Here is a 17790-nt window from a genome sequence, read left to right on the forward strand (position 1 = left end):
ATAAATGCAGAACAAAAAATTTAAATTAGCTGAAAATGTACTCACCTTCGAGCCATCCAAGATGTAGATGACTTTGTTTCTTCGTCAGAACAGATTTTGAGACCTTACATCACTTGCTCACCTGTGGATGCTCTGCAGTGAATGGGTGCCGTCAGAATGAGAGTCCAAACAGCTGATAAAAACACCACGATAATACACAAGTAATCCACACCACTCCAGTCCATCATCTTGTGGAGTGGAAAACTGGATTTTTATTAAAAAAAACAAGTCCTATCATTAAGAATAAGATTAAGTTTGAACTGCCACTTCTGGCCAAATACAAGTTCATAATTCATAATAATGCTACCTCCATTGAAAAAGTCCATCCTCTGTTGTCCTCTCACATCAAAATCCACCAACATGATTTTTTACTAACTAACTGTTTTGTCTTGTAAATGATGCTTGATCTGTTTCATATTTCTCACCTGATTCAGACAACTTTTTTCATTGAAGAAAGTAACATTTATAGAGTGAGGACATGGTTTGAAGCAATGGTTTGAAGTTAAAAACATAGTAATAGTGGATTTACAAGCCATAGTCATAGCTTGTGGATTATTGTGGTGTTTTTATCAGCTGTTTGGACTCTCATTCTGACTGCACTCATTCACTGCAGAGGATCCACTGGTGAGCAAGTTATGTAATACTACATTTCTCCAAATCTGTTCTGATGAAAATGCAAACACATCTACATCTTGGATGGTCTGAGCAGATACAATTTTAAGCCAATTTTCACTTTTGAGTGAACTTTTCCTTTAACCATGGACACAGTGGTGGAGAAAATAATATAAAATTATAATTTCATAGTTCACTAGAATTGAGCTCTAGCCAACATTATTTCCAGCTGGAGATGCTCTTACACACAGAAATACATCACAGTAAAATTCTGTGTCTTGTCTTGTCTTGCAGCAGAAAAGACACTGAGTTAAATGAGGTTTTTGGTCCCATTTCTAACTCTTTCTCTTGTCTTGCAGGATATCAGATAGCAGCTACAGTCCTCTCCCCTTCTTCCTGTTTGGGGATTTCAATTTCCGCCTTGACACATGTAGTCTAGTACAGGTAGGTCTGTCTGATATACTGCATGATATATCTGACCACTGAAGGAATAACACATAAATTATATAAAGATGCATATGGGTATTTGTGTGTGTGCAGAACCTCTGCATGTCGGCCGATATCCCGATGGTAAAAAGAAACAGTAGCAACGAGATCATCTATGAAGAGAAGGACAATGACCACAAGGTGAATATTTATTTTCAAAGTAGTTCATTATATGGGTTAAATGCAAGTAAATGAATGTCTTATAATGCACTGCTTTACTGTATTTTTGATCAAATAAATACCTTGGTGTGTATAAGAGACTTACACTCACCAATGTTTGTGTGTGTGTGTGTGTGTGTGTATATATATATATACATATTTACAGTATAACAATATAATATTGCAATATAAATAACAGTAATTTTTTTTGTACCTTTTTTTTTATGTTTTATGATTATGTTCTTGCACCAGTCACCAGCAAATATACCATCACATCTGCTTTACTAAGACTTTGTAAACATAAATGTTAAAGGCTCTGACTTTGTGTCCAGGAGATGATTAATATTTTCTTTTTCTGTGCGCTCACGCTCAGACATATCCAGTGCACTGTCCAGTCAGATTTATGGTTTTTGGAGGGTTGATATTGACTTCTTGCCAGTCCAGAACATGCGAGCTTGCATTTATATCGCTCCTGCAGACGGGTGCTTCATTTTTGTGCCAGCAAAGTCGGAGTTACTCTCTGTTCTTTGCTAGTATTTATATGCCCTGCATTAACATCTGTCTTTCTCTTTCTCTTTTCACCTCTTTGTCTTTCCTGTGTTTATTTTTTCGTTACCCTTGTTTTATTCTATCTCTTTGTCTTTGGTCCCCTTTTTTTAAACACTCTATCACTAGGTCCTCCTTCGTATAGAGCCCAAGATATTTACTTACTTGCACCAGGCCATGTTCAGAGAAAACAACGGAAAAGAGGTCTGAATTTTGTTTTAAGAGATGAGACATAGGTATAATCAAAAGAGTCTGTGCTTATGTATTGTTCTGTCTTTCAGCTGCTGAAGTACGATAAGGAGATCTCTGCATTCCATGACGTCATCACAGAGGAGGAGATCCACTTTCCTCCCAGGTGAGCAGCTTGAGGAAGTCTTCTTAAACACCCACAATGCACAATATATTCATTAGTGCAAATCAAAGCATAATATTGTTCTCAGCTCCTGAAAGAGATGACCTTTCTGCTAGATAAAACTGTATAATTTTAAACAACATTAACTTATCCTGAAAAAAATGTATCACAGTTTCCACAAAAATATGAAGAAGCGGAACCATTTTCTAGATTGATATTAATAAAAAATGTTTCTTAAGCAGCAAATCAGCATTTTAGAATGATTTCTGAAGAATTAAGTGACACTGAAGACTAGTAATGATACTTAATATTAAGCTTTGCATCACAGGAATAATTTATAGCTTACAATATGTTCAAATAGAAAACAGTTATTGTAAATAATCATATCTATATTTAACTTTTTTACTGTATTTTTCCATCAGATAACAAGAGACTTTCAGAAATATTTAAAAAAATCTTACCAACACCCAAACGTTTGAAGCAGTGTGTCACATTACTGAATTCAAATGTCTTTAAATAATGTATTGAAAATGCCAGTCCAAAATAGTGTAATTTTCATGTCGTGTATCTTGTTTGAATGTTTTCAGTTATCCATACAGTGAGGACTACACTAAACCTACACAGTACATGAACACGCGATGCCCGGCATGGTGCGACCGCATCCTAATGTCCCACAGCGCCTCAGATATCATCCACCGGGTGAGCTGACATTCATAACTGTATATCTTCTTAGCTATTACAGATCTAAGTGATTGATCAAATGAATTAGCAGCTGATTAATTGTTTGTTGTCTGCAGAGGGAGGAGGGTGAGAGTGGGGTTGTTTATAACACACTGGGCTCCAACATCTGCATGGGAGACCACAAGGTGATCAAAATCAAAATCAACAAACAAATGACAAAGATTTATACTTACTATTTGCAATATTAATGTTTATCTTTTATGTCTTCCCTCCAGCCGGTTTTCCTGTTTTTTCCAATGAAGACAATTACACATTGACACAGTACTGGGAGAGTCGGAGGGTGAGGCATCTGATTGTATTGTTTGCTTTTTTAATTATTATTTTTTTTTAACAATCTCAGTTTACTAGTTCTAGTTTTGTTCATTTTATATATATATATATATATATATATATATATATACATATATATATATATATATATATATATATATATATATATATATATATATATATATATATATATATATATATATATATATATATATATATATATATATATATACACACACACACACACACACACACATACACACACTCACCGCTCAAGGGCTCTGTTCTGATCTTCCCCGAGGAGCCGTTAGCAGCCCCTCGACCCTCATTTCCTGTGACTCTGAGGTGAGATGAAGCACCTCAGTGCCGCGTGATTGAAGACGCGTCCCGCCGTCTCTTAAGCGTACGCAAGCAATTCTGTAAAAGCTGCAGTGTTCATTAATTACAGATACACAGGACACAGATCTATCCTGCATCGTTGTCCTCTATTGGCATTTTTAGGGCAATGATTTTGTTTTGCTGCCAGTTTTATGTGTGTTCTATAGGTTTTGCTTGTCTAGGGTTTAGATGGCTTTACGAGTGCTGCTGGTCTGTCATTTAGTCTGCTATTGCTGTTCGATTATAGACATTAATATTCCTAGATACTTAAATCAGAGAATTGGGGTCTAAAAGAGTTAATAAGATTTTTAGTTGTTGTTAATAAGTTATTAAGATTATATATGTGAGACCTTACAATATATATTGTTAAGGTTTTTATTCAGCTAAAATGGAAAACGTACTCTGTTACTAACGTAACCTCGGTTCCCTGAAATACGGGAACGAGTACTGCGTCAAAGACGCATATGGGAAAAACCCCTTTTTTCTCCTGAACTGAAGCCTTATTCAATCATGCAGTGAAACTGCACAGCCATTGGATCATGCAGTGCTATTAAAACAAACCAATGGCTTGGCAGCAGTGCTGCACGAACCTATGGCAGCGAAGCCCGCCAATATGGGCGGGGAATCTGGCTATATATTGGCCGCTTCGCCACAGGAATTCAGGTTACTTCGACTGAAGCGACGACTGAGTTGTGCAGCCTTTTTAGCATGGCAAGGAACGCAGTACTCATTCCCGTATTTCAGGGAACCGAGGTTACGTTAGTAACCGAGTACGTTCCCTTTCAATACTTCCCTCGTACTGCGTCGAAGACGCATATGGGAACCCAGTTCAATCACGCCATGCTAAGAAGGGAGGACGACCAACGCAATCAAACTTGATTTGTTAAACCAAGATATGACAATAGCAACTAGGGGCAGAATAAGTTCAATGAGGTTACGTCTGGCCTAGCCTGATCATCCCGTGTTCGTATCGCCTCAGTAGCCAAGGGACCGAGTGCATACGAGTAGAGTTTGAGCCTTGGGCAAGAATGGCCAAGAGCATGCAAATGAGGAACAAGAAGGTGACCTTCACACAGAAAGTACCCTAGCATGAAGCGCTGGGACGTCTAGATTGTAAAATCTAGCAAATGTGGACGGCGAGCTCCAGCCAGCCGCCTCACAAATTTCTGCGATAGTCACACCACTAGACCATGCCCAAGACGAAGACACTGCTCTCGTCGAATGGGCTCTTACTCCAATTGGGCTTTGCAGGCCCAAAGAAGAGTAGGCTAGCTGGATTGCATCAACAATCCACCTTGAAAGTCTTTGCTTAGAGACCGGTAACCCTCTGGTGCGGTTTCCAAAGCATATGAAGAGCTGTTCTGATCGTCTTATTGGCGCAGAACGCTCTATGTAGACTTTTAGAGCCCTCACTGGGCAAAGTAGATTCAGCCCTGGATCCTCCTCTGTGTTTTGTAACGCAGAGAGGGTGACCACTTGTGCTCTAAAGGGTGTGGAGAGCACCTTTGGCACATAGCCATGCCTCGGTTTCAGGACGACCCTCGAGTCGTTAGGCCCGAATTCTAGGCAATTAGGGCTTATCGATAGTGCTTGCAAATCACCCACACGCTTAACAGACGCTAGTGCCAATAGCAGAGCGGTCTTTAGCGACAGGGCTTTAAGGCCTATGGACTGTAGCGGTTCAAAGGGGGCCCCCTTCAGGGCTCTCAGCACCGTGGGCAGGTCCCAAGAAGGGACGGTGGGAGGGCAAGGCGGATGAAGCCGTCTGGCACCTCTCATAAATCGGACGACTAAGTCGTTTCTGCCCACCGACTGGCCTGCTATAAGGACGTGTGACGCCGCTATAGTTGCTACATAGACCTTAAGCGTGGAGGGGGATCGTCCCTTCTCCAAGAGCTCTTGCAAAAATGACAGTATCACTGATACGTCACAAGAGGTCGGGCTTTCACCATGGTCTGAGCACCATGTGGAGAACACAGACCATTTGGAGGCATAGAGGCATCGTGTAGACGGAGCTCTAGCCTGTGAAATTGTGTCTAGCACACGCTCAGGGAGTCCCGCGGGCTCCCGTCGAGCGACCAAAGGTGCAGAGACCACTTCTCTGGGTGTGGATGCCAAATCGTCCCGTCCGACCTGAGAAAGAAGATCCCGTCACAGGGGAACGGGCCATGGGGCTGCAGTCAGCATCTGCGACAGGTCGGCTATCCAGTGCTGATTTTCCCAGAATGGGGCTACAAGCAGAACCCTGCATCTCTGGTCCCTGACCCGCCTGATTACTTGGGGAATCAGAGGGACCGGAGGAAAAGCATAAAGAAGACGGTTGGGCCAGTCCTGGGACAACGCGTCCTTGATTTTGGAAAAACATATTGGGCAATGAGAGTTGTCTTTTGAGGCAAAGAGGTCTATTTCTGCTCTGCCAAAGACCTCCCATATCTTCTGAACCGTCTGCGGGTGGAGTCTCCACTCTTCTGAGGAGACTCCGCTTCTTGACAGCATATCCGCGCCCTTGTTCAGCTTGCCCGGAAGATGCACTGCTCTCAGGGACCCCAAATTGCTTTGGGTCCATTCCAGCAGTCGCGACGTCAGTCTGAAGAGACGCGTCGATGACAGCCCACCTTGGTGATTTATATAAGAGACCACCGTCATGCTGTCCGATCTGACCAGCACGTGGTGGCTCTTTAGGTCTGACAGGAAGCTCTGGCAGGCTCGTTGAACTGCAATCATCTCGAGGCTGTTGATGTGAAGCCTGCACTCCTCTTTCGACCATTGGCCGAAAGCGGGTTTCCCTTCGCACAGCGCGCCCCAACCCTTGTTGGACGCGTCTGTGGAGATCACTTTCCTTCTGCAAACCATACCAAGTGGAGCACCCCGTTCCATCCATTGCATGTTCCTCCAAGGGGTCAGGGCCGAAATACAGTCCTGACTCACCTTGATATTCAAGCGTCCGTGACGCCATGCATGAGGTGGAACACGTGGTTTCAGCCAATATTGGAGGGGGCGCATACGAAGCAGCCCGAGCTCCAGCACCGGCGATGCCGCCGCCATAAGACCCAGCAGATTCTGGAATGTCTTTAGGGGTAGAGAAGCACCTATTTTGAAAGAGGCCGCAAGTCGCTGTAGAGCCGCAGCGCGCTCCTTCACCATTGTTGCCCTCATCGTCACTGAGTCTAACACTGTTCCCAGAAATGATATCCGTCGGCTGGGGGACAGTGAGCTCTTGACAAAGTTCACCCTGAGCCCCAGGCATTCCAGATGGCTGAGGAGCACAGTTCTGTAACCCAATGCCTCCCCCTCTGACTGAGCTAGAACTAGCCAGTCGTCGAGGTAATTGAGAATGCGGATGCCCTTCTGCCTGAGAGGGGAGAGAGCCGCATCCATGCACTTTGTGAACGTGCGAGGCGCCAGAGACAGCCCAAAGGGGAGGACCTTGTTGTGGCGAGTGGGGCGGGGCCGAGAGGCGTGGGAACGAGGAGTGAGGCCAGGTGTAGTGATTGGAGATGAGCTACACCTGCGCCCCACCGCAAGTATCGAGTCCCACGTAGGAGATGGAAGGATATAAAACTGGAGTGACGACCGTGAAGGACGAGAGAGGACCAGGCCTGGGACATATTTTATGTTTTGGATTTTATTTGCGCGCACCAGTCGTCCGCGAGGGGCTGGTGCACCGTTTTGGTTATTTTTGAATATTAAAATGATGTTTTGATTGTGCGCCGGTTCCCGCCTCCTTCTCCCGGGCTTCGGCACCACTGTAACGATATTACAACTCCATATACATCGGGAAGAAGGAGGCGGGAACCGGCGCACAAGAGGAAGAGTGGAGCGCCGCGGCTGCTTGCCCTGCCGATGAGTAGGCACTCCCGGCGAGTGCCGTCGTCGTACGGCAGGGTTTGGACGGATGGTTGGCCTTGGCTTTCCATCCAATAGCTGCTGGAGGGCAGAGATGCACGGCCACAGACTCGTCCAGCGGCGGCAGCCGTTCGTATCCTCTTTCATCAGCGCCGTCAATTGAGGTGAGGGCGGATGAAGATGAAGTACGCAGGCGCGCTGAGTAGGGGGCGTGCCACGATTTAGTGAGCTCGTGGTGGACCTCCGGGAAGAACGAAGCAGTTCGCTGACGAGGGGCTTGCTGGCGCCCCGGCAGAAACCATTCATCCAGACGGCTACGGGCTGGTTCCTCTGGAGGAGACCAATCCAGACCCAGCTCATCCACTGCCCTGGAGAGAACGCGGATAAGCTCGGCGTCCATCCCGAGTTTCGAGTGGTTTGGTTCAGATAAACATCGAGGGGGCGGGGTCCGGCGAACCCAACAGCTCCTCAGCATCTGAAGCGGCTAGAGACATGTTGTCCTCTAGCAGTTCCTCCTCAGTCCCTCCAAACAAAACCAGATCACTCGCGGCAGCAGAGGGACACTGGTCTGGCTGTACAAAGAGGACTGGGGAATCCCCTCTGGGCGAAGAAAACGAGGCACGCGGGGGCTGAGCCGGCGTGAGCTCGCTTTCATCCTGCTGCTTTAATCCTCTTCCCCGCCTTTTCTTCCTCGCCGGCTCGCGGGAGGAAGAAAAAGGGAGGGCGCGAGGAGCGATATCGAAATCGAAATTTGCTCTTTCAATATATCTCACCGGATGGCCGCAGGGAAGCGATGTATCTGCGGTGGGGACCAGCAGACGCGTTCCAGTGCGAGGCGTGTCAACGGCGAGCAGTTCAGCGGAGATCAGCGAAGCGATGTGACGTCGTCGCTGAAGGAGAAATAATCTGAATTCCTGTGGTGAAGCGGCCAATATATAGCCAGATTCCCCGCCCATATTGGCGGGCTTTGGCGGGCTTCGCTGCCATAGGTTCGTGCAGCACCACTGCCAAGCCATTGGTTTGTTTTAATAGCACTGCACGATCCAATGGCTGTGCAGTTTCACTGCGTGATTGAATAAGGCTTCAGTTCAGGAGAAAAAAGGGGTTTTTCCCATATGCGTCTTCGACGCAGTACGAGTGAAGTATTGAAAGGGAACTTTAATTGCTTTCTTAACATTTTCAGTAAAGTAACATTTAGACCGCTTTTTAATTTAATTACAATAAAATCCAGATGAAACTAACCCTAGTGAATAAATATATTTAATGCTAAATATACTACAAATAAATTTACATATTTATGTGCTTAATAAAAATACACAGCAACTGTACTGTTAGTTTACTACTATTGTGAAACAGAAAGGTTCTTCTAGGTTCTCTATGAAACCATTTAGACAAAAATGTTAGTTAGTTAGTTAGTTAGTTTTATTTAGAGTTTGACAAGGCAGGATATTGAAGAACAAAACCCTGAAATGTATCAAACAGAACACATACTCGAAACAACCTTATATACAATTAATAAATAAATTAAACAAAACAGGCTTCAAACAAAAAACAAAACAAACTGTAAATTATTTATAAAACAGTTTAAGAGCACGTGGAATAAAAGAAAGTTCATGTCTTTTTGATTTACTCCTGGGCACAACAAACTCCCTATGCTGCCGTAATAGGTAGGTAGGTTTGGGAGCCACAGACAGGAAACAATGCAGAGGTGATGAACTGTCCTTGAGTAGTTTTATAAAAGTACGTATAGTGGCCTCGTCGCGCCTCTGACTCAGTAATGGGACAGTAGAAGTTGGAACACCTATTATCCGGCAGCAATGTTTTTGGACACTCTCTAGCTCATCAGAGAGACCTTTAGGTAATCCACCCCATACCGGGCTAGCATACTCAAGGACTGGCCGTATAAATGTCAGATATACTTTCATTAAAACATCACTAGGGAGACCAGCGTTTTTAGCAACACAGAGATAGTGTATTCTAGGACGCACCTTCGCTTGTTCTTCTATGGCATCATGAAGCACCTTCATTTTTAAGAGTGTAATACTCATAAATCAAACAAATGAGTCTAAACATCTAATGCCTGTTTTCATATATTTATACTTTATAAGTTCCTAAACACTCTTTCTCTTTTCATCAGGGCTTCCTGCGTTGTTGAAGTGTACCTAGAAGTTATTCTGTGGACATCTCTACGGATCAAGCCAGTACACACACACCGAGACATGAGCAGACCCTAACAACACCCACCCACCGACCGCACGGGACCCCCGAAACCTCCAGCACAACACAGGAACCGTTCCTTTCCAAAAACCATTTTCCCTGGTATCACAATATACGTTTAACTAAGACTTCAAGTATGTTCAGCGTAACTTCAGCGTGAAAACACTTCTCAAAGCTCTCGACTCCTGACTCCTGACTTTGCATAGAGGATGTAAACTTCTGCGGATTACAATGGCAAAGCTTTAAAATTACAACTCCATTGGTGTGCTTTTACAGAACTTATTGTAAGGATGTGAATGCAAGTACAAGTATGCTAAGTATATCCAAACGCAAGCTGCTGCAACGCACAAGCTTTTGTGGCTGTTTGAATCCATAATCCGGAAGCTCTTTGCATTACAGTTCATTCATAGGGTGTAGCAACCATTCTGGTAAAACTTCCTGCATGCATGAGATTCATAAGCGTGCGTTTTTGCATTTTTCACTGGCCTCAGCACTTACGGCTGTCAGCTTCAGTCATTGTCTCTGCGGGGTTGTTAGTCAGACTCTTGGATCGATAGAATATGTACAGGACAGCAAGGGATGAGTTATAAAGCCATTAGCACTTGTGAATTATGGAAATCCCACCCAGAGTGACCTGGCCTGGAAGCCCCCAGACTTTTAATTAGAGCACTAGTGCAATGCGGATGCTAATGTGGAGTGTAGCGCTCCAAGATGATTTTGTTTCTTCAATTGTGTCGAATCTTGGGGAACTTGTTTTGTTATAAAGCTCTATAGTTTCTCAATGGTGTTGGTCCAGCGTTAAATCCGTTTAAAGCTAGTCATAATGACCAGTTTTCATATTCTGTGTGGTAATATGGTGGTTTGTAAATTGCTTTAGTCAATGCTTTATGATATTACTTTAAATTGTAAATAGGTATAGTGCTTCTTAACAGTCTACATGAATCACCTTCTAAGTCAATGCAGAGAGTCACAGATGCTTAGAAAGAGAGAAAAATTCACCCAAAATGCCAATTTTGTTATTATGAAATCATTATTTTATGAGCTTCTTACTTGTGCTGAACTCAAAAGAAGATATTCTGAAAAAAGTTGGTAAATAAACAGTTGACGGTTTACAGTAGCCATCGACTTACATTGTATTTTTTCCATACTATAGAAGTCAATGGCTACCGTCAACTGTTTGGTGACCTACATTTTTCAAAATATCTTCTTTTGTGCTCAACAAAAAACTCAAAAACTCATACAGGTTCAGAACAACCTGATGAGAATGACAGAATTAGCATTTTTGGATGCCCTTTAAGAATGAGACGTTGACACACTTTTATAGTAAAAATGTCCTCAGCAACATGTTCCTCATTTCAAATCCAAATCAAACAATTTATAAACCTCTACAAGTGATAATATCCAGATATGACAGGGCCATGGTTTTGAATTTATTGATTCAGTCGATATAATCTAAACACCCCATGCATAATTTACGCACGAGGGTTAAACCGTACGGCCCACCTGTCAATAATGGACTTGTTGTAGTTGATTCATGGTATGGTCAACATAATTTACTGTTCTCGAGGGCATCGCTTCAAACCCTGGCTCAATAGGAGGCCATGGAGTCGCTCGGCATCAATGTCATTAACATTTGAGATTTTAGAGATCAACACAAACACTACAGTCTTTTGAGATTTATGTGCACTGTTATTAGCATGCTAAGTTAAACGTGTATGTAGCCATTCATGTTTGCACTCGTTTTGGGGAATTATTTTACTTCGCAGTGATGTGAACATTCATAGAACATTTTAAAAGAGTTTTGCTCGTAGCAGAAATTAGACACATTGCTTATTTTATGTTAACCTTTTTTAAGTTATTTCTACTTTCTGTCTCTGACACTCTCCTTTTCTTTTTCATTAAAAAAATGAAACTTGTTTGAGGGATTTTAACAGGATCAGCTGAGAACAGTTGAAAAACATATTCTATATTATTATATAGTGTTTATCCAGATGATGGATGGTGGTGAAAAATTTAAGATAAATGGTGACTGCCGGGCTAAGGGAAACTTGTCGATAAGATCAGGAAATTTGCAATTTGAAATTATAGGTTGTTCATAGGTTTAAACACAGTCATATAACTTACAACAAACAGTCATCTTCATACCGAAAAATTTCAGAAGCTGAAAAAAAGACTCTCTTATGTAATTGACACGCTGTGCCAAATATTTGTTTATTTCCTCATTTCTTTCCCATTTTGTGACTTGTGACGAACCTCGTTTTTGGTAGATCTGTTGTAATGGATGTGAAATGCAGTAAGATACAGCTGCAGTGCATTTACTTTAGCCGTACCTCACGTGCTGCTGAATGTTGGACCGGCCTGAAACGGTCTAAAGAAAGACCCTCTTACTGTACTGTACCCCCTGCAGCACCTATGAATGTTTTTCTTAAATTTCCTAATAAAATGTATATATTCATCAACTAAGAGGTTGTGTTGTTTGTTAGCCTGACAGATGCATTAATACTGTGTGTGTTAAATGAATATTTCATTTGGGTGAAGAAATAGTAACGTCTATTCAAACTCAAATATAGAATATATAGAATATATATATAGAATATCTTCAGTGTCACATGATCCTTCAGAAACCATTCTAATATTCTGATTTGCATATTATACGTATATAGCATTTATTTGAGATATAAACTCTTGTAAAATTATAAATGTCTTTACTGACATCCTTGCTGAATAAAAGTATGAACTTATTTTAAAAAAATTGAATAACCTACTGGGGTCAAGTAATTGTACTACATAAGAATAATAATTTTATTAAAATAAAAATTGATGATAATGAATCCTGATATACTGAGTTCTTGTTTTGCCTTGATATTTTTGACACATTGCAACAGGTGTTAAAATTAGCATCACTGAGAAGATCCATTAATGACTGTTCTGTCACATCGACTTGGTTCACATTAATTGATCAATCCAAACTCATTATCATTATGAGTATATTTAATTGAAGTGTGCAGTTAAGATCCATTGCAGTGTCCATAAAAACACACACACACACACACACCCTCCCACCATCTGCTCTCTGATTCAGATGAAAGGATCTGAGATCTGACTAATGTCTGCCTGTAGACATCTGATCTCAAAGGAGCCATTAGTTAAATGAGATTCTTCAAACTGACAAAGACCACTTCATACGGAGCGCCTGCTGATTTGATGAAGAATAATCAGAGTAGGTTTAGCATTCATTGACAGTTCAAACAACCTTTTCAACAGGTTAAGCATGTAACTTCCTATTAATTGTGATAAAGACGATGAAAGCAATGTGAGTTATGGCTTTATTTATTACTGTGAAATGTTATGACATTTATAAACACTATTTTCAAAAGTTGGGGTTTGGTAAGAGTTTTTAAGATTATGTTGAAAGAAATCTCTTATGCTCTCCAAAGCTGCTTTTATTTAATCAATATTACAGTATAATTATTGAGAAAAATTATTACAATTGAAAATAGCTGTTTTCTTTGTTTTTATTTTGTTTTTTCTCCAAGTTAAGCATTAACTTTTTTTTTTTTTTTTTTACTAAAGAAATTGATGCCGAAAATAATTTCAACATAACTGCACGAACTCAAACATTCAAAACAGTATTTTATTGGGCATTTTCATCATAATTCATTCACAGATCATATATATTATATGCCTTTTATATGCTAACATTTGACTGTATTTGTATAACTGAATTGATGCTATTATTGGGGGAATATCTATTTACCCTGTCTTCAAGAGTTTTTAAAAATCAATAAATAATATGATCACTTTGCAGTGCTTGTATGGCATAACTGAAAACATGCTGTTTCATTACTTCTGAACCCCTACTTGATTTCTAGACTGAGAGAGCTGCAGGTTAGCTTCACTTAACTCACACAACATGAAATGCTTGTAAACGACAGCTGACTTAATTTGCTAAACGAGACATGCCTGTCTGTGAACTCTGATATTGCTGGCAATCTGAACTGTAAGGACTAACATAAACACATTTCATAATCATCAGTTTTGGAAGAAAGAAAGAAGGAAGAATGTACAAACACAGAGACAAAATGACAAAAAAAAGAGTGAGAATGCAGTTCATTCACTAATGTATGTATCTGCTTGCATTTACTGAAACTGTTCGCTATTCCTGTAGTTTCATAAACATTTATAATGTAAAACATTGTAAAGTAATGTGTTAGAAAGTAACACTTTCTATGAAGTCTTTAAATAATGCAACTTGAATGTTTCAGAATCTGTTGATTTATATGTTCTTGTAAATGCTGTCACGTTTCACTATAATACATTATAAAGGTTTTTTTCAGAGAATTTTTTTGTAACACTTAATCAATAAAAAGTGTTATTTGTTAAATATTGTAATATTTTACCAAAAGAATCATCATCAATAGTTCAGTATTTTCATTTGTATTACAATGAGCACAATCTATAGAAGGTGGTTTCTTAATTTGTTCAATTTGACAATAAATTTATAGCTTAGAATTTAATTTATTTTGCATAAATGTACTAATATACACTTCCCAAAACATTTTGTGGTTTGTTACCTTTTAAGTTTTAAATGTGCCATTTCATCAACTGATATGTAGGCTAGTCCATTTTTTTTTTTTTACATGACATTAGTTCTAGGTAAAAACCTAAAAAATTCAAATTTGACAACATTTTAGTATCTTTTTCCTGTGGCAATGGCGTTCAATAGACTTCACAGAAAGTGTTAAGTGAGCATTCTATTGTTTTGAATTGGCTCGTGTGTTGCGCGCGAGTTCTCCTCAGATGTGATGCGGTCCCAGGCGCAGCACTGAGAAAGCTCTGCGGTGTTTGCGCAGTAACTGTCGGATCTTCTCGTCGTCTGTGTCGGGGTCCAGCGGTCGGTTGTACTCCTCGTCCTCCACCTCGTTTTCCGAGCCGTCTTCTCCGCTCTCCCCCCGCGAGGCCTGCGTGGAGCTCGGCTCCGTCGCGCTCTTCTTCCGCCACTTTGTGCGCCGGTTCTGGAACCAAACCTGAGAGGAATCACAATATCGCGTCAGAAACACGCAGCTAGGTGCTGTTTAAACTCATCACAGATCATTAAAAACAAATACATTCTTATAACTAAAGTTTGAAAATGTTAGTAATGTAAACGGAACCTATTTATGTTCAGCTTCCCATCAACTTCAGCAATGTTTTATGCTACACCAACCCTGGTATGTTTTACAGCTATTGAATAATGCACATTTTCAAATCAATTGAAAAACTTTCAATGACTAGTATGTTATCTGACTTTAACTTGTGACTCGGTCATGCCGAGTGAGTATGCCAGTCTGGCTCTCTCTGGTCCTGCCAGGTACTTGGTCTGCTCGAAGGTTTTCTCCAGAGCGAAGATCTGGTGTCCACTGAACGTGGGTCTGGTGTGCTTCTTCTTCCCCACAGTCTCAGTGTGATGCCCGCCGTCTACAGAGAAAACACACGACTGGGTGTCACAGATACACCTGCATCTTCTGACTCAGTTGAAAAACCCAGGTGAAAAAACATTTAAGTCTGAGATTTTTCTTGTAAACAAGCAGTTTAATAAGGCTCTTATGAAAATAACATTGGACAAAGGCATTCGGGAAATAACAAATAACCTTTTGATTGCCATTAAAGTGAAATTACATAGGAGCCTGATAAAAATGCTCATTTAAAAGAACAAATCTCAGACGGACTTGGAGGGTTTTGCATCCGAAGTCCTCATTTTATCCCATGTAATTTCTTTTTTTCTATTTTTCCAACTTTAAAGCATCAAATTTTAAAATGGATGAAGAACAAATTGGTAAAATGGAAACAAATAAATAAGTAAATAATTGAATTAGCATTTACATTGACATTTACGCTTCCATGTCATGTTAGAAATGCTTTTATAACTGGAACTCATAAATGAAAAAAAAAAAAATATCTTTAATAAAAATAATAAAAAAAACATCTGGGATTATATAGAAGAATTTAAAGTTTTACTTTTAATAGTCAACAAGCTTGGAAAATGTCAATTTGTTTAATTTTATTATGTTATAATTATTTATTATTTTATACACAATTATTTTAGTAATATTTTATTCATATTCTATAAAACTTAAAATAATGAACTGTTCTAAATGGATGTTTTTTTTCTCATAAAATTATTGTTTTATTAAATACTTAAATTGTTATATTATACGGTATTATATACACTGTACTGAAAAAAGTAAACTTTTATATAACTTTACATAATACACCATCAGTTGTATACACATTAATAATATCAGACTGGAGTGATATTCAACCTGACCAACGTTTATCAAGTCAAGCCCTTAAATATAATTTAACTGGAAAACTTTTTAATGTTTTTTTTCTCCGGTTTGATATTCTTATTCAAATAATTTACAAAAATATACTAAATAAGTGCGGTGAGTATCACTGTGTCTGTACCTCTTCACATGTAATGCTCCAAATCAAACACATATTGTTGAGACTTACTGTTGGGACACTGCTGTCTGGCGCCTCTCCACTCGTACCCTCCGTCCACCCAGCAACTGCTGCCTTTACCCTTCAGACCCGAACATTCGACTCCGGGTTTAGAGAAACTGCTCAGTCCCGATGGAGCATAGTCCCGGTTATAATACACCCCTGGACTGGGCACGGCTGTCCCGAAGCCACTCATGGAGGGGTAGCCGGACAGCAGCGCAGGGGTTCCTGGGCCACCCACCATGGACCGACTCAGGATGTCGCTGATGCCATGCGGCGTGCCGGCCTGGAGCTGAGCGCTGATGTGGGCCGGGCTGAGCTTGTAGAAGGAGTTGGCAATGGAGTACTGGCACACCGGGGCCTTGATGTCTGAGGGGAACTGGTTCAAGCTGTTGTTGAAGAGGAAGGACCCTGAAATATTGGACTCCATGGACACCAGTCTGCACTTCTTCTGCTTCCCAAGACGGTGACGATGGCGATTCAAGACTGATTTCTTACTGAGGTCCTGACATCAAGTACTCTGAGGGGTCTAGTACTGTCCACACAACCTGACAACCTCCTGTATTTCCAGTGCTCAGTGTGGTCCTCACATCACCCCGGAAATGTCTCAAAGATCAGGTAAGTTAACTTCCTCTTCTCAACTCTTTGACTAGTCCATAATGGATCTACAAAGTGAACACCAAGTGCCTCTCTCACTTTCACAGACAAATGTCCCACCACTGGCTCTCTGGTTGCAGGTCATAAATAAGATGTACCTTAGATCGCTGTGGCACTTTCTTCATAATGATGGACAGAATTAGAATGGCCTGCGTTGATTGGTTGAGCGCTCGACGTGCCTGGTCGCCTCATTGGTCTGTTCGAAGCAGGACAGCCTTTGATTGGTTGTCAACAGATTAATAGTTTTTTAAAAAGTCTGGGTGAGAATAAGTTGCTTTTTAATGGGGCATCTGCCGTGGCTGTGGAGGAGCAGCTAGCAAGCGTAACACAGGGAAATGGGAGTTTGTCATCTTGTGATGGTCGGCGGGAATGTATTACGTTGTCTTTTCTTCCATTATGATTGCATTTTAGAAGATCTGGTTTGGTGACCATGTCTGACAGGTTTTTTTTCTTTGCAATTTATTAATACCAGATGGACAAGTGCAAAATCAAAGCATGATTTAACATGAATTTAATTTCATTAGTAAAGGTGGCTGTTAGGCAATTTCTTACTTGAACACTTAACACGAATAAGTGCACAAAGGTAATTTAAAGACAGTAGGATGTAATATGCCATGTTAGAAGTGTAAAGGATTGACTCCTTTTTTGAGACCTGACCTTAAACATTGTCCTTGACTTTCTGGACTTAGACTGTTTGATATTCTGTCCAGGACAAGAAGGGTTTTACAATTACTGTTGGGGCTATTGATTATGTCTGGGTTCATGCATGAATTCCTTAATTTCTTGACACAAGCATGGTGTATGTTTTTTTTCTATGAGGTATAAAAAAGGTTTATATGTAAGGGGAAAAAATCATAAAAAGAAAAAAATATATATATAATAATAATAACAAACATGGCAGTGAAGGTCATATTGTAATTACCATTATTTATATATATATAAAAAGCTGAAATCTGTTAGTTTTAATGAAAATGTATATATTAGAAACGTATATTTTAGAAAAA

General features: G+C 40.6%; 2 protein-coding genes across 2 annotated transcripts in view; one reads left to right on the forward strand and one right to left on the reverse strand.

The window, feature by feature from the left end:
• LOC113107359 (type I inositol 1,4,5-trisphosphate 5-phosphatase-like) overlaps positions 1-12106 on the forward strand; it is a 28477-nt gene extending 16371 nt beyond the window's left edge. The window contains exons 9-16 of the mRNA XM_026269806.1: positions 1011-1095; positions 1192-1278; positions 1972-2046; positions 2124-2197; positions 2782-2893; positions 2992-3060; positions 3151-3215; positions 9567-12106. Of these exons, the coding sequence (XP_026125591.1) occupies positions 1011-1095; positions 1192-1278; positions 1972-2046; positions 2124-2197; positions 2782-2893; positions 2992-3060; positions 3151-3192 (544 nt within the window). The 3' untranslated portion in view covers positions 3193-3215; positions 9567-12106. The remainder of the gene's footprint in view (positions 1-1010; positions 1096-1191; positions 1279-1971; positions 2047-2123; positions 2198-2781; positions 2894-2991; positions 3061-3150; positions 3216-9566) is intronic.
• Positions 12107-13262: 1156 nt separating this feature from the next.
• Positions 13263-16840, reverse strand: LOC113107360 (homeobox protein Nkx-6.3-like). Its single transcript, XM_026269807.1, has 3 exons — positions 16142-16840; positions 14934-15103; positions 13263-14673 (listed from the first exon to the last, which is right to left on the reverse strand). Exons 1-3 carry the CDS (start codon positions 16557-16559, stop codon positions 14443-14445), a joined length of 819 nt encoding a protein of 272 aa, XP_026125592.1. The 5' UTR covers positions 16560-16840; the 3' UTR covers positions 13263-14442.
• Between the last annotated feature and the right edge of the window lie 950 nt (positions 16841-17790).

The sequence above is a fragment of the Carassius auratus genome, chromosome 8 (assembly GCF_003368295.1).
Source record: "Carassius auratus strain Wakin chromosome 8, ASM336829v1, whole genome shotgun sequence".
NCBI classification, from domain to species: Eukaryota; Metazoa; Chordata; class Actinopteri; order Cypriniformes; family Cyprinidae; genus Carassius; species Carassius auratus.

What these genes read in the sequence shown, in the direction of transcription:
- LOC113107360 (XM_026269807.1), bottom strand. Translation starts at nt 16,559, where the DNA reads ATGGAGTCCAATATTTCAGGGTCCTTCCTCTTCAACAACAGCTTGAAC. An exon ending in CAGACAGCAGTGTCCCAACA is followed by an intron (nt 15,104 to 16,141) that starts GTAAGTCTCAAC and finishes TTTTCTCTGTAG; the next exon opens with ACGGCGGGCATCACACTGAG. An exon ending in TGACCGAGTCACAAGTTAAA is followed by an intron (nt 14,674 to 14,933) that starts GTCAGATAACAT and finishes GATTCCTCTCAG; the next exon opens with GTTTGGTTCCAGAACCGGCG.